Genomic DNA, 13,552 nt, shown 5'->3' on the forward strand with positions numbered 1-13,552 from the left:
CTCGCTCAGTGAGTTAAGGATCTGGTGTTGCCGTGGCTATGGCATAGGCCAGCAGCTGCAGCTCTGACTTGACCCCTAGCCTGCCAACTTACATATGCCACAGGGGTGTGGACCTAAAAAGACCAAAAAAAAAAAAAAAAAAAAATTGGAGTTCCTGTTGTGGTGCAGCAGAAACGAATCTGACTAGGAACCATGAGGTTGTGGGTTTGATCTGGTGTGGCTGTGAGCTGTGGTGTAGTTCGCAGACGTGGCTCGGATCTGGCAGTGCTGTGGCTCTGGTGTAGGCTGGCAGCTATAGCTCCAGTTAGACTCCTAGCCTGGGAACCTCCATGTGCCGCCCGCGGGTGTGGCCCTAAAAGGACAAAAGCCAAAAAAAAAAAAAAAAAAAAATTAATGAATCCTTATAAAATTACTCTAGGTAAGCAAATATTATTACTGTTACTTAAAGGAGTTTAAAGATTGAGAATTATGTCAGATTATGGCATTAAAGGATTTTCCAAAAACAGTGTTTATTTATTTTGAACAAAATGTTGAAGACAACCCTTTCACCCATGGTTTCGTATATATTTCTAAGCAGCAGGCAGACTTCAGGGCAGAAACTGAACTTTTGGTGGCAAGAAATTAAACAGGCTTTCAATAATTCAGTAGAATATTATTTCAAAGTCTTGTACTTATAATTGAATTACATTAGTACAAGGTATTAATTACATGATATATACAAAATAAAAGTTGCTCTTAGAACATGTGCAAATGTTTTCAGTGCAAGATCACTTCTTTTAGTATTAGTTGGTAAGTCATAAATCAAAATACTGTGATGAGAAGATCAAATGTCACTTTAAAAAGAAGTATTATTTTAGCAAACATAGAGAAAAGTCCCACATGCTGTGTTGTATGTATAAATGAATATTATTTTCTTTTCATTGGCTCTCTTTTTAGCCTCTCTGTAGTGACTTTTCATAATACTGAACAAATCACTTAGCTCTTCCAAGTATAAACTCACATACTCTCATTCCACATATGCACACAGACGGAGGCATGTAACTTAAATTAATCCCAGACTAAAGAGAAAGATTTCCCCCCATGGTTGGGGGAGAGGTTTTCTTTTTCTTACAATAAACATTAAAAAAAAAAAAAAAAAAAGACGTGCATTGTGTTCTTTGCTACTGGCAGCTATTTTGAGGTTAGCCAGCCTGTGTGTGGACAGAACCAAAACATGGCAGAAGACAGTTAGGAGATTCATAAAAATATAGAACTGGAGTCTTTCTGCTACTTCATTCAGAGTGTCTCCCCTCTAGACATTTAATTATGTGGTAGAATAAATTTCCTTCTTGTTTAAATAATTTAAATTATTTTATACTTAGTTGCTTATAGCCCAGAGCATCCTAACTGATGGACTATCTTTTAAATCTAGGCAACAAAATGTACTTTTAAAGGAAAAATATTACCTGTAAAGTACTTTGCTTTAAAGAAATTTAAGATGTTCTGCATGTGTTCTTGTTTTATCTTAGACTCCGTTGTGAAGGGGCTGAGCTGCAGAAAATGTGTTGCTATTAGCTACTTTCAATATCTCCCAAGGCATTTTCTTCCATCTTAGTTAAATATTAAGCAAAGCATTTAGTGTTTTAAGCCAAATGATTTTCTTTGGCCAAATGAATATTGGTGAACTTCTGAAGAGTGTATTAACTTAATTCAGAACCTTAGTTTTGCCCTATTTATATGTTGTTTCTTTTGGCCTTGCTCATGTCTAATTTTTGTGTCTCTGGCCTTGTTCATGAATTATGATGGGACCATATATTCTCTTGGGGAGGAGGAGATGGAACAGATAGTGCCCTTTCCTCCCATTTCCATAGAGTAATGCATTTCTGGTCCCCTCCTTATGAGTAATGTTGGAAAGTAGATTTCCTATTTCTCTCTATACCCTGTTACTTATGACTCCCCAACGGTGGAGTGACTAATCGGATGTTTGGGAGATCCTGTAACTATCCCATAATGGTATCTCCTTCTCAAGGAGAAAAAAGATCTTTGAAAATAATCTACCCAGAAGAGATGAGAACATATGCCCCTTCCAAGCTTTCACTGAAAATCTGATTGAAAATGGTGGTGCTTCCTTGATTCCTTTGTTTCTCGTGAGTACTAAAGAAGAACCACCCCTTGCTGTATGTCATGAATGTATGGTTACTTTCCAGAGGGACAGTAAATAGAAAGGTCAGGTTACTTTTTACCTTCTTCCTTCATACCAAGGGTGGAACAGATGCTAAGTTGGTCCTATAGAGGTTGCCTGTGAACCCTGAGTTTAATTCAGACCCAAGATTGTCAAGATGTTCAAAGGAGCCTTGCCGTCCATAGAGGTTGGAAAGAAGGTAACAACTGAATAGGAACAAATTGACATTCAAAAAGAAACAAACAAACAACTCCCCCCTTGGCTCTTCTGAATACGGAATAGGAATAAGGTGACATTTTAAGAAATTCTTTGGCTCCTCTTTGACGGCTCGATTCTTCTATTTTATTGCACTGAAAGGGATTTAGGAAAGTCTTAGCCAAGTAAGGGAAAACAGCTCCAGTACTGGCTGGGTCTAAGGCATGGACTGGTCACAGTCTGACATTCACTGGGCTATGTTTTCCTTGTGGGTTTGAGTTCCTATGCCACAAAAGCAGAACTAGTCAGACGGTTTATTTTTTCATTTTTTCACTCAGGTATGGCAGGCTATCCTTTGCTTCCTGTCCCCATGCAGTAATCACCCACGGACGGGGCCTGAAGCTTGCTTTGGACGGTCCTCGTCACCCTCTCTCTTTTTGCCTCTGACTAAATTTGAAAAATTTCCAGCAAATATAGAAATAGGCTAAAAACTTTAGTTTCTGTGACAGAGAAAATGAGGGAAATATTGTTGGGAATAAAAGGTAAATTTATTTTATCCAGAATATGAATACCTACAGTGATATTAATATCCAAAACATCAAAACTGTCTTTTGGAAGGGGGCAAAAACACAATTTTAATGGTTGTGACTTTCAGCGATTAGATATATTCAGTAGTCTGTTATTTAATTTCTTCTGCATGTTGTAGGCTTATTTTGGTCTTATTTTTCTAGGATCTTGAAGAGGAAGCTTAGGTTATTGATTTGAGAATTATCCTCTTTTATTTTTATTTATTTATTTATGTATGTATTTATTTTTAATTTTTAATTTTTTTGGTCTTTTTAGGGGTGCACCCGTGGCATGTGTAAGTTCCCAGGGTAGGGGTCAAATTGGAGCTGTAGCTGCTTGCCTACACCAGTCATAGCAATGCCAGATCTGAGCCATGTCTGTGACCTATACCACGCAGCTCATGGCAATGCTGGATCCTTTACCCACCAAGCAAGGACAGGGATCAAGCCTGCTTCCTCACAGATACTAGTCAAGTTCATCATTGCTGAGTCACAATGGGAACTCCTATTTTTAGATTTTTACAGCCACATGTGCAGCACATTGGAGGTTCCTGGAGCTAGGGGTCGAATCGGTGCTGCAGCTGCTGGCCTATGCCACGGTCACAGCAATGCTGGATCCTTAACTCACTGAGTGAGGCCAGGGATTGAACCCAAATCCTCATGGATACTATATTGGGTTCTTAACCCCCTGAGCCACAATGGGAACTCCAAGAAATATGCTCTTTTTTAATGTATACATTTAGCTATAAATTTCTATCTCAGTACTGATGCAGCTGTGTCCCCCAGATTTTGACATTTCAGATTTTTATATTCATTCAGTTTAATGTGTATGTGTGTGTACATGCATGCTTTAAAATTTCCTTAAGACTTCCTCTTTGATCCATGGGTTATTAGAAGCATGCTGTATGGTTTCTAAGTATTTGGAAATTTACCTGTTTCCTTTATGACTTGACCTCTAGTTTGAATCCATTGTCACTGGAGAACATACTCTGAATGATTTCAATTATTTTAAATTTGTTAAGGTTGTTTCATGACTCAGTATGTGATTTCTTTTCAATGGGCCTTTGACAAGACTGTGTATCCTGTTGTTGGGTAGAATGTTTTATATATGTTGATTAGATCCTCTTGATTGATGGTATATTGACTGATTCCTTTATATCCATGCTAATTTTCCCTCTAGTTGTTATATTAATTGTTAGGAGAGGGAAGTTGACATCTCTAACTATGACTGTGGGCGTGTCTATTTGTCCTTTGAACTCTGTTCGTTTTTTTCTTGACACCATAAGTTCAACTTTGTAGTGAGGATATACACACTCAGAATTGCTGTGTGGAAGTTCCTGTTGTGGTGCAGTGGAAACGAAACTGACTAGGAACCATGAGGTTGCGGGTTCAACCCCTGACCTCGCTTGGTGGGTTAAGTATCCGGCATTGCCATGAGCTGTGGTGTAGGTCGCAGACTTGGCTCAGATCCTATGTTGCTGTGGTTGTGACTGTGGCATAGGCCACCAGATGTAGCTCCGATTAGACCCCTAGCCTGGGAGCAGAATTGGTATGTGTTTTTGGTGAGTGACCATTTTATCATGATGTGATATTTGTCCCTAGTGATTATTTTAGTTCTGAATTCTCCTTTATCTGATATTAGTCCAGTCAATCTTGCTTTCTTTTGATTAATGTTTGAATGATATATATTTCTCCACCAGTTTGCTGTCAATATGCCTATATTATTATATTTGAAATGAGTTTGTTCTAGACAGCCTACGGTTAGGTTGTTTTTATCCCTTCTACCAATAGTTGTCTTTTAATAGGTTATTTAGAACATTTATATCAATCTATTAATATGTTTAGGCTGAAGACTGACATTTCTTTTTTCCCCTAATTCTATTTTTATTTGTTTTCTTTTCATTGCTTTCTTGTGGACTATTTGAACATTCTTTAGAATTTTATGTTGACTTCTCTGTAGTGTTTTTGAGTATATCCCTTTGTAAAGCATTTTCCATGGTTCCTTTAGGTATTACATTAGATAAAAATAACATCTCAGTTTAGTGTTGTCATTTTACCAGCTGAGGTGACTTATAGAAACCTGACTTCCCTATATGTCCTTTAACCAGCCATTATTTGCTTTTAAGTATTTCTTCACTGGCATCAGGAGTGGGTAGACTCATTACCAGCTGTGGTGAAATCCTTTGTTTCTACTGAGCCTCTTTGGGCATCACTGGGGAATGAAGTGAGTCCCTTTTTGCTGTCTGGTAAGGGTGAATGGTCAAGCTCTCCACATGGTCCCCACTGACAGTGTGCAGAGAACAGATTTTTGTTGGAGCTTTCTTTCTTTCTTTTTTTTTGTCTTTTGAGGGCTGCACCCACTGCATATGGAAGTTCATGCATGCTTTAAGGGGTCAAGTCAGAGCTGCAGCTGCTGGCCTACACCACAGCCACAGCAATGTGGGATCGAAGCGTGCCTGCAGCCAACACCACAGCTCATGGCAACACCGCATCCTTAACCCACAGATCGAGGCCAGGGATGGAACCCGCTTCCTCTTGGATACCAGTCAGATTAGTTTCCACTGAACCATGATGGGAACTCCCTAATGGAGCTTTTTAAAATCTGTACCTTTTGATGTTTTCAGATGACGATTTCGCTCCAAGTCTAGGATATATGTACAAATAGAAGCTGGGAGATAACCATTGTGTTGTTCCCTGGATTCAGCATCTCTATCCCCAGTCTTTCTCCTTCTCTCCACCTTGCAGTGTCCTTTTATATTTCTTTTATATATAATGTCCAGGGATTTAGTTGTACTTATAGGGAGGAATAGGAAAAAAATTTTTATTTTATCTTCCCCAAAAGAGTCTGGATTTTGAATACATTTTTAATATAGAGCCTACAGGAGTTTCTGATGGATGGAGGTGTAGGTTATGAGGGAAACAGAGGAGTCAAATATGGTCCTAGGGATTTTGGTTTTATTACCTAGAAAAATAGAACTGTCATCAAATGAGATGGGGAAGACTGTGGGAAGAACATTTTTTTCCAAGGGAAGGTGTTATTGGGAACTCAGTTTTTGAAAGATTTAGTTGGAAGTGCCTGTGGGACATTTAAGTGGAGATGTTAAATACCCAGAGGGACACGGCTGATGTGGAGTTCAGTGGCAATGTAAACATAATATATACATGCATTATATAAATATGATATCAATGTGTATTTGTTAAATATAAATATAAAATTAATGTATTTAAATATAAACATAATATTAATATATATTTATATTTAAATATATATGTATAATATGTTACATTATATTATGTATAACACAATTAATATTATATACATATGTATTTCTTGGAAAATATAAATTTGAGAATCATAGGTATATGCATGAACACTGAGATAGGGAGTAAAGACAAGGGAATGAAGGTGTATGAAGACTGAACTCTGGTGCTGTTCTTAAAGTAAAAGAATGGCTTTTGGCTCTGGGCTATTTCATGTAGAGGGGCCGCATACACTGTTGTGGTTCAAATGATAAGAACACATGTAGTGGGATTAATACATATGACTGGAAAATCTTAGGTATTTATTTCCAAGGACAAAAATTGCAAAGAAATTTTAAACTTTAATACTGGCTCACCACTAATTAACAGAATGACGTTAGACAAATCATGTCTCAATTTCTTAATCGGTAATGGGAGTTAGTATAGCTCTTCATATTTTCCAAGATTGGGATGGGGGTTAACTTTTTTTTTGGGGGGGGCTATTTCTTGGGCCGCTCCTGCAGCATATGGAGGTTCCCAGGCTAGGGGTTGAATCGGAGCTGTAGCCACCGGCCTACGCCAGAGCCACAGCAACGCGGGATCCGAGCCTCGTCTGCAACCTACACCACAGCTCACGGCAACGCCGGATCGTTAACCCACTAAGCAAGGGCAGGGACCGAACCCGCAACCTCATGGTTCCTAGTCGGATTCGTTAACCACTGCGCCACGACGGGAACTCCTTTTTTGCTTTTTTTTAGGGTCGCACTTGTGGCATATGGAAGTTCCCAGGCTGGGAGTCAAATCAGAGCTACAGCTGCTGGCCTCAGCCACAGGAAGGCAGGATCCCAGGTGACCTACACCACAGCTCATGGCAATGCTGGATACCTGACCCACTGAACGAGGCCAGGGATTGAACCCGCTTCCTCATGGATAATAGCTGGATTCTTTCTGCTTCACCAAAAAAGGAACTCCAGGGATTAATTTTAAAATTTAGAAGTGAAAGAATTTTTAGGAATGAAACACTACATAAATGCTAGCTATAATGCTATTACGATCAGCTGCTTAATGGAAGCCCACTAAACATAGAGTAGAAAACATTGAAAAAAAAGACTATTTTTGCCTCTCTTAAAGCATTCAATGAGAAAGAAGCCGCAAATGTACAAGGCGCAAGCGCATGGATTCCACCGACAAGGGCTGGAAAAAAGCAGGGTAGGCGGGGCCTCCCTGGTTCGGCCTTAGCTTCCAGCTCCGCCCCTCGAACGCCGGCTGCGTCTGACGTCACGTAAAGTTTGTACTTCCTCTTCCGTTTACTCACGTTTCTCCTTTTTCCTGTCCGGCTAGGAAGATGGCGTCCCGCAAGGAAGGCACTGGTTCTGCCGCCACCTCTTCCAGCTCCACCACCGGCGCTGCTGGGAAAGGCAAAGGCAAAGGAGGGTCTGGAGATTCGGCGGTGAAGCAAGTGCAGATAGATGGCTTGGTGAGTGGGGTTCCGTCTCCCCAGGTCCACGTGGGAAGCGCAGTTCCCTACCCCGTCCCGTCAGACCTGCTTCCCGGCAGCCTCCCCCCTGCGCTTGCTGAGACTTGGCCAAGGTTTTCCCCTAAATTCCCTTCCCTTTATCTTTACCTTTTGTTCGGGAGAGGTGACCATCTTCTTTGCCATCTGCTGAGGGGGTTGAGGGCTGAGAAAGGGGACCTAGGCTAGAGTGCATGTGTGACAGATTCTTGGGGGCTTGTTTTGAGAGATCTGTGAGAAAGTATTTGGAGGATGACTCCTCTGGGAGACTAGTGGTGGACGGAGGTGTGGAGAAGGATCTAGTACTCTAGGATTCTGGAATGGGAGAGTAAACTTTATTGCTTCCCTGCTGGGATTTGACTTCTGTAAGTGCTCAAATGGAGATTTTCTTTGTAGCCAGTTTTGAGCTTGTGATTCAGCCCCTTACTTGAAATCGTGTAATTGGAATAAACTTCTTTTATGATGGCTTCTCTTTCCCGCATTTGGGTTTTCGGCTTCCTTCCACCTGGTCTCTATTTGCGACTTGACAAAGTAGGTGAAAGCACAATTCTGGAGTCGGACTTCTTGGGTTGGAATCCAGCTCTAAAATTAGCTGAATGACATTGGACGTGTTACTTAATTTCTTTGTGTCTCATTTTCCTTATATGCATTTTACCACTTAATCTTAGCTGCTGCTGTTATTATTTATAGTAGCAATAATGGTAGACACTCTTTAAGGCTCCTTTTGAAAGCTTTAAGTATTGTTTGTATTTTTCTAACTCCTAGATTTCTATTTCTTGCCATACTTTGGTTTTTGAATGCCACTCTTGCATACTCAACTGCCTGTTTGATATTGTTGTTTGGTTATTTATCTCATAGGCACCTCAAATTATTGGCATCCCCCCTCTTGTCCTTGGTCCTTCTCTCATTCTCTTCCATCTTAGTAAATGGAAGCACCATCTACCCACTTGAACAAGTCAAAAAACCTAGATGTTAACATATGCTTGTTCACATCATCCATTCCCTCAGCAAATACTATTGGTTCCATCTCCAAAATATATGAAAGTAACCTGCTATTTATATTGCCACTAACCACATTCGCTTACAATAAAATGTAGACTTCTTAATACACAAGGTTTTTCTACTCTTGTCTCTTCACACTCACCTCTCACTTCTATGCTTCAGTAACAGTGAGCTTTCAGTGTTTTGTTTTCTCTGCCTGAAATACTCTTTCCTATGCCACAGCTGCTGCAATGCTGGATCCTTAACCCACTATGCCACAGCAGGAACTCCTCGATGGCTTCTTTTGAGCTTTTAGGTATTAGCTTAAAAGGCCTTGCCTAACAAACCTGTCAAAAATAGGCCCATCTCTATCGCTCTATTATATTACCCTTTATTTCCTTCATAGCATTTTCCACTGCCTGTTGCTATCTTGTTTGTTTTGTTTCCCCCACCAGAATGTAAGCTACTGAGAACAGACAAGGGATTATGATTTTCACCTGTTATTATATTCCCAAAATTGAACCAGTTAACTGACATAAATAGGGTAAATTTCATTTTATTTTTGTATTACTCCTATTTCATGTCTTAGTATCTTCTTTTATAGATTATTTTAATGAATTTAATATCTTGAATTGTCCTCATAGCCCACTTCAATCCATGCTTCATACTTTTTATAAGACATTCACCCAGTGTGAAAGTTCAGACCTAGTTACTTTTCCTTCTGAAATATTCTCAGTGACTTTGGAATGAATTCAAGGCCCACCAAGATGTTGTCTTGCTTTTATGTTCAAGTTTATTTGCTACTGTTTACAAATCCAGGATTTGTTACGAACTGTTCATTCCAGCGACACATGACTAATTTAGTTAGTGTGATTTTTTTTTTTTTGGCTGCACCTGCGGGACGTGGAAGTTCCTGGGCCAGGGCTCAAACCCAGGCCACAGGGGTGACTCGAGCTGCTGCAGTGATGGTGCTGGATCCTTAACCCACTGTGCTGCAGGAGAACTCCAGGCTAGCCTGATGTTTAATCACATTTTTTTCATGGCACCTTGGTAATGACCAAGACCAATTTTTCTTCTTTCCTCCTTAAACCTTTACTTTCTTACCTTTAGGCTTGTTTCATCAATTTTCTGTGTTTTTAATATTATCTTTCTCTTAACATATGACCATTGTCAGACTTTCCCATGTTAAAATGTTCAGTTCTGTCCTTTTTACTTAGTACTCTGTTCTGTTCTTAGTCCCTAATTTTTCCTTTTAAGTCAATGGTTAAAGAATTTGTCGGTATGTGTTTTTTTTCCCCCCTTCCATTTGTTCTTTTTCGTTTTTTTTTGTTTTTTAGGGCTGCACCTGCAGCATATGGAAGTTCCCAGGCTAGGGATCAAATCGGAGTTGCAGCTGCTGGCCCATGCCACAGCCTCAGCAATGCCAGATCTGAGCCACATCTACAACCTCTGAAACCTACACTGTAGCTTATGGCAATGCCAGATCCTTAACCCACTGAGGCGAAGCTAGGGATTGAACCTCCATCCTCATGGATACTCCAGGTTTGTAACCTGCTGAGCCATGAGAGGAACTCCTTCCATTTGTTCTTCAACTCACTGCTACTAGAATCTGCCGTCACCAGTTCCTTGACCTAGTTTTTTAAAAGGTCATTGGTAACATTATTGAAGAACTATGAAAGGTATCATATGTGCAAAATGGTGTCTGTAATGCATAATTTTAATAATCACAAACATCCATTTACCTACCATTAACTTGAGAAATAGAACATTGTGGATATCTTTGAAGCCCCTTCACCTATTTCATCCTTTCCTTTCATTCCTTCTCCATAACCTACGATCACTCTTATGAGCTTTATTTCAGTGATTTCTTGGTTTTCTGTAGAGCTTCATCACATAGAGTATTCCTAAACAGTTTAGTTTTGCCTGCTTTTATTGATAAATATGAATGAAATAAGGACTAAAGCATAGTATATGTTCTGCTATGTTTTGAACTATATATACATATCTCACACTATGATTTTGAGATTAGCTTATTCTAGAATAAGCGGTTGTAAATCCTTTTATTACTATGTAGGATTTTATAGTATGAATAGAACATAGGTTTTTTCTCATCTAAAGGGACAGTTAGATGGCTTGTTTTCCTTGTGTGAAATGGTGTCTCTCAATTATCTTAATTGACCATTTCAGTAGACTTGTCAGTGTGTCTTTTGTTGTACCCTGCACAGAGTCAGTGCTTGGTATATCCTTGTAGAGTGGAAGGGTGGATCTTGTAGCCTAGTGGGCTCGTTTTTCCTAGGTAAGATCAAGCTAATTCTTCCTGATGGACTTTTCATGTAAAACCCACCTCACTCCCCCCAAACCAGTCTGAATCTTACCTTTCTTATGTATATTATACCTTTGCTACTCAAAGTGTGGCCCAAGGACCAGCAAGACAAGCCTGGTAGCTTGTTAGACCTGCAGAAATACAGTTTCTGAGAATCTCTCCTGACCATCTGTTTCAGGTGACTTATAGCATATTAATGTTGGGGCAGTACCAGTCTGGGCCACATCTATCTCTTCTTTTCTGTGAACTTTTTTTTTTTCTTTTTTGCTTTTTAGGGCCGCACCTGCGGCATATGGAGGTTCACATGCTAGGGGTCAAATCGGAGCTTCAGCTGCTGGCCTCCAACACAGCCACAGCAACACAGGATCCAAGCCACGTCTGTGACCTACACCGCAGCTCACAGCAACGCTGGGTCCTTAACCCACTGATGGAGGCCAGGGATTGAACCCAAAACCTCATGGTTCCTAGTCAGATTCATTTCTGCTGCGCCATGACAGGAACTCCCCTTTCTGTGAACTTTTTATGGTGTTAGTTTGCATTACTCATCTTGGCAGTAATCATTTGCTGTTAATTAATGGTTTACTGTTTACATATTTTTCCTTTCTCACTGAGATGATAACCTGAAGGCTAAAGTGTAAAATCTTGCTATCTTTCATAGTGACAATGCTTAAAACCCATTACCACTGAAATAATTTTTTTTTTTTTTTTTTTTTTTTTTTTGGTCTTTTTGCCTTTTCTTGAGCCGCTCCTACGGCATATGGAGGTTCCCAGGCTAGTGGTCAAATCAGAGCTGTAGCCACCGGCCTACGCCAGAGCCACAGCAACGCAGGATCCGAGCTGCGTCTGTGACCCCCACCACAGCTCACGGCAATGCCGGATCCTTAACCCACTGAGCAAGGCCAGGGATCGAATCCACAACCTCATGGTTCCTAGTCGGATTCATTAACCACTGTGCCACGACGGGAACTCCCTGAAATAAATTTATTTATTTGTTTTTTGCTTTTTTTTGAAACCGCTTTTTATTTTTCCATTATACCTGGTTTACAGTGTTATGTCAATTATCTACCATACAGCAAAGTGCATTACCCTCCATCATGCTCCATCATAACTGACTAGATATAGTTCCCAATGCTACACAGCAGGATCTCATGCTTATCCATTCCAAATGCAATAGTTTACACCTACTAACCCCAGATTCCCAGTCCATCCTACTTCCTCCTCTGCCCCCTTTGCAACCACAAGTTTGTTCTCCAAGTCCATGAGTTTCTTTTCTGTGGAAAGGTTCATTTGTGCTGTATATTGGATTCAAAATACAAGTGATATTATATGGTATTTGTCTTTCTGACTTACTTCACTTAGTTTGAGAGTCTCTAGTTCCATCCATGTTGCTGTGAATGGCATTATCTTGTTCTTTCTTATGGCTGAGTAGTATTCCATTGTGTATATATACCACATTTCCTTAATCCATCCATTCATCATCTTAATCCATTCATGGACATTTAGGTTGTTTCCATGTCTTGGCTATTGTGAATGGTGCTGTAGTGAACATACAGGTGCATGTGTCTTTTTCAAGGAAAATTTTGTCTGGATATATGCCCAAGAGTGGGATTGCTGAGTCATGTGGTAGTTCTATAACCATTGAAATTTATTACCTTTCAAATTTTTGTTTTCTCCTTTATGTAGGAAGTTATCTTATTGTTTAAAATTGTCAGCTCCGGGAGTTCCCGTCGTGGCGCAGTGGTTAACGAATCCGACTAGGAACCATGAGGTTGCGGGTTCGGTCCCTGCCCTTGCTCAGTGGGTTAACGATCCGGCGTTGCCGTGAGCTGTGGTGTAGGTTGCAGACGAGGCTCGGATCCCGCGTTGCTGTGGCTCTGGCGTAGGCCGGTGGCTACAGCTCCGATTTGACCCCTAGCCTGGGAACCTCCATATGCCGAGGGAGCGGCCCAAAAAATAGCAACAACAACAACAAAAGACAAAAAGACAAAAGACAAAAAAAAAAAAAAAAATTGTCAGCTCCTTTGTTAGAAGCTAGGTAGAGTATTTTATTAATAAATGAAAAAGTCAGAGTTACATAGACTTTTTTGTCATTCGGGTGTCAGCTTAGATGTCACCTCACATGGACTCTGTGATAGATCTAAGGTGGCCCATCAGTTGCCCTTTTCCTTTTTTTTTTTTTTTTTGCTTTTTAGGGCTGCAGTCTGGGCATATGGAAGTTCCCAGTCTAGGGGTCAAATCAGAGCTACATCTCTTGGTCTATGCCACAGCCATAGCAACACCAGGTCTGAGCCTTGTCTGCAGCCTACACCACAGCTTGTGGCAGGGCTAGATCCTTAACCCATTGAGTGAGGTCAGGGATCAAACCTGTGTCCTCATGGATAGTTAATTTCCCCTGAGCCACAGTGGGAACTCCTGAATTCACTGACTTTTATGTACCCTCTTTTACAGTCTGAAATTCTCTTGTTGTTTTCTCACAGTCTAATATCAAATTCCCAATAGCAGGACCTATGTCAGGTTTGTTCACTACAATATTTGCAAGTGTCTAGAGCAGTGACTGATACATAGAAAGCACT

General features: G+C 40.3%; 1 protein-coding gene across 2 annotated transcripts in view; it reads left to right on the forward strand.

Moving 5' to 3' along the window:
- The first annotated feature begins 7,493 nt into the window (after nucleotides 1–7,493).
- The window catches only part of EIF3H (eukaryotic translation initiation factor 3 subunit H), a 98,606-nt gene continuing 92,547 nt past the window's right edge, over nucleotides 7,494–13,552 (forward strand). For both annotated transcript variants that reach the window (XM_085021831.1, XM_003125515.6), the window contains exon 1: nucleotides 7,494–7,639. Coding sequence is in view for 1 of the 2 variants with exons in the window: in XM_003125515.6 (XP_003125563.2) it covers nucleotides 7,508–7,639 (132 nt within the window). In the remaining variant the exon portion in view is untranslated. The remainder of the gene's footprint in view (nucleotides 7,640–13,552) is intronic.

The sequence above is a fragment of the Sus scrofa genome, chromosome 4 (genome assembly GCF_054392235.1).
Source record: "Sus scrofa isolate SSC_HxYL_T2T_F1_AM1 chromosome 4, Sscrofa_HxYL_maternal_Yorkshire_Landrace_v2.0, whole genome shotgun sequence".
Classification (NCBI taxonomy): Eukaryota; Metazoa; Chordata; class Mammalia; order Artiodactyla; family Suidae; genus Sus; species Sus scrofa.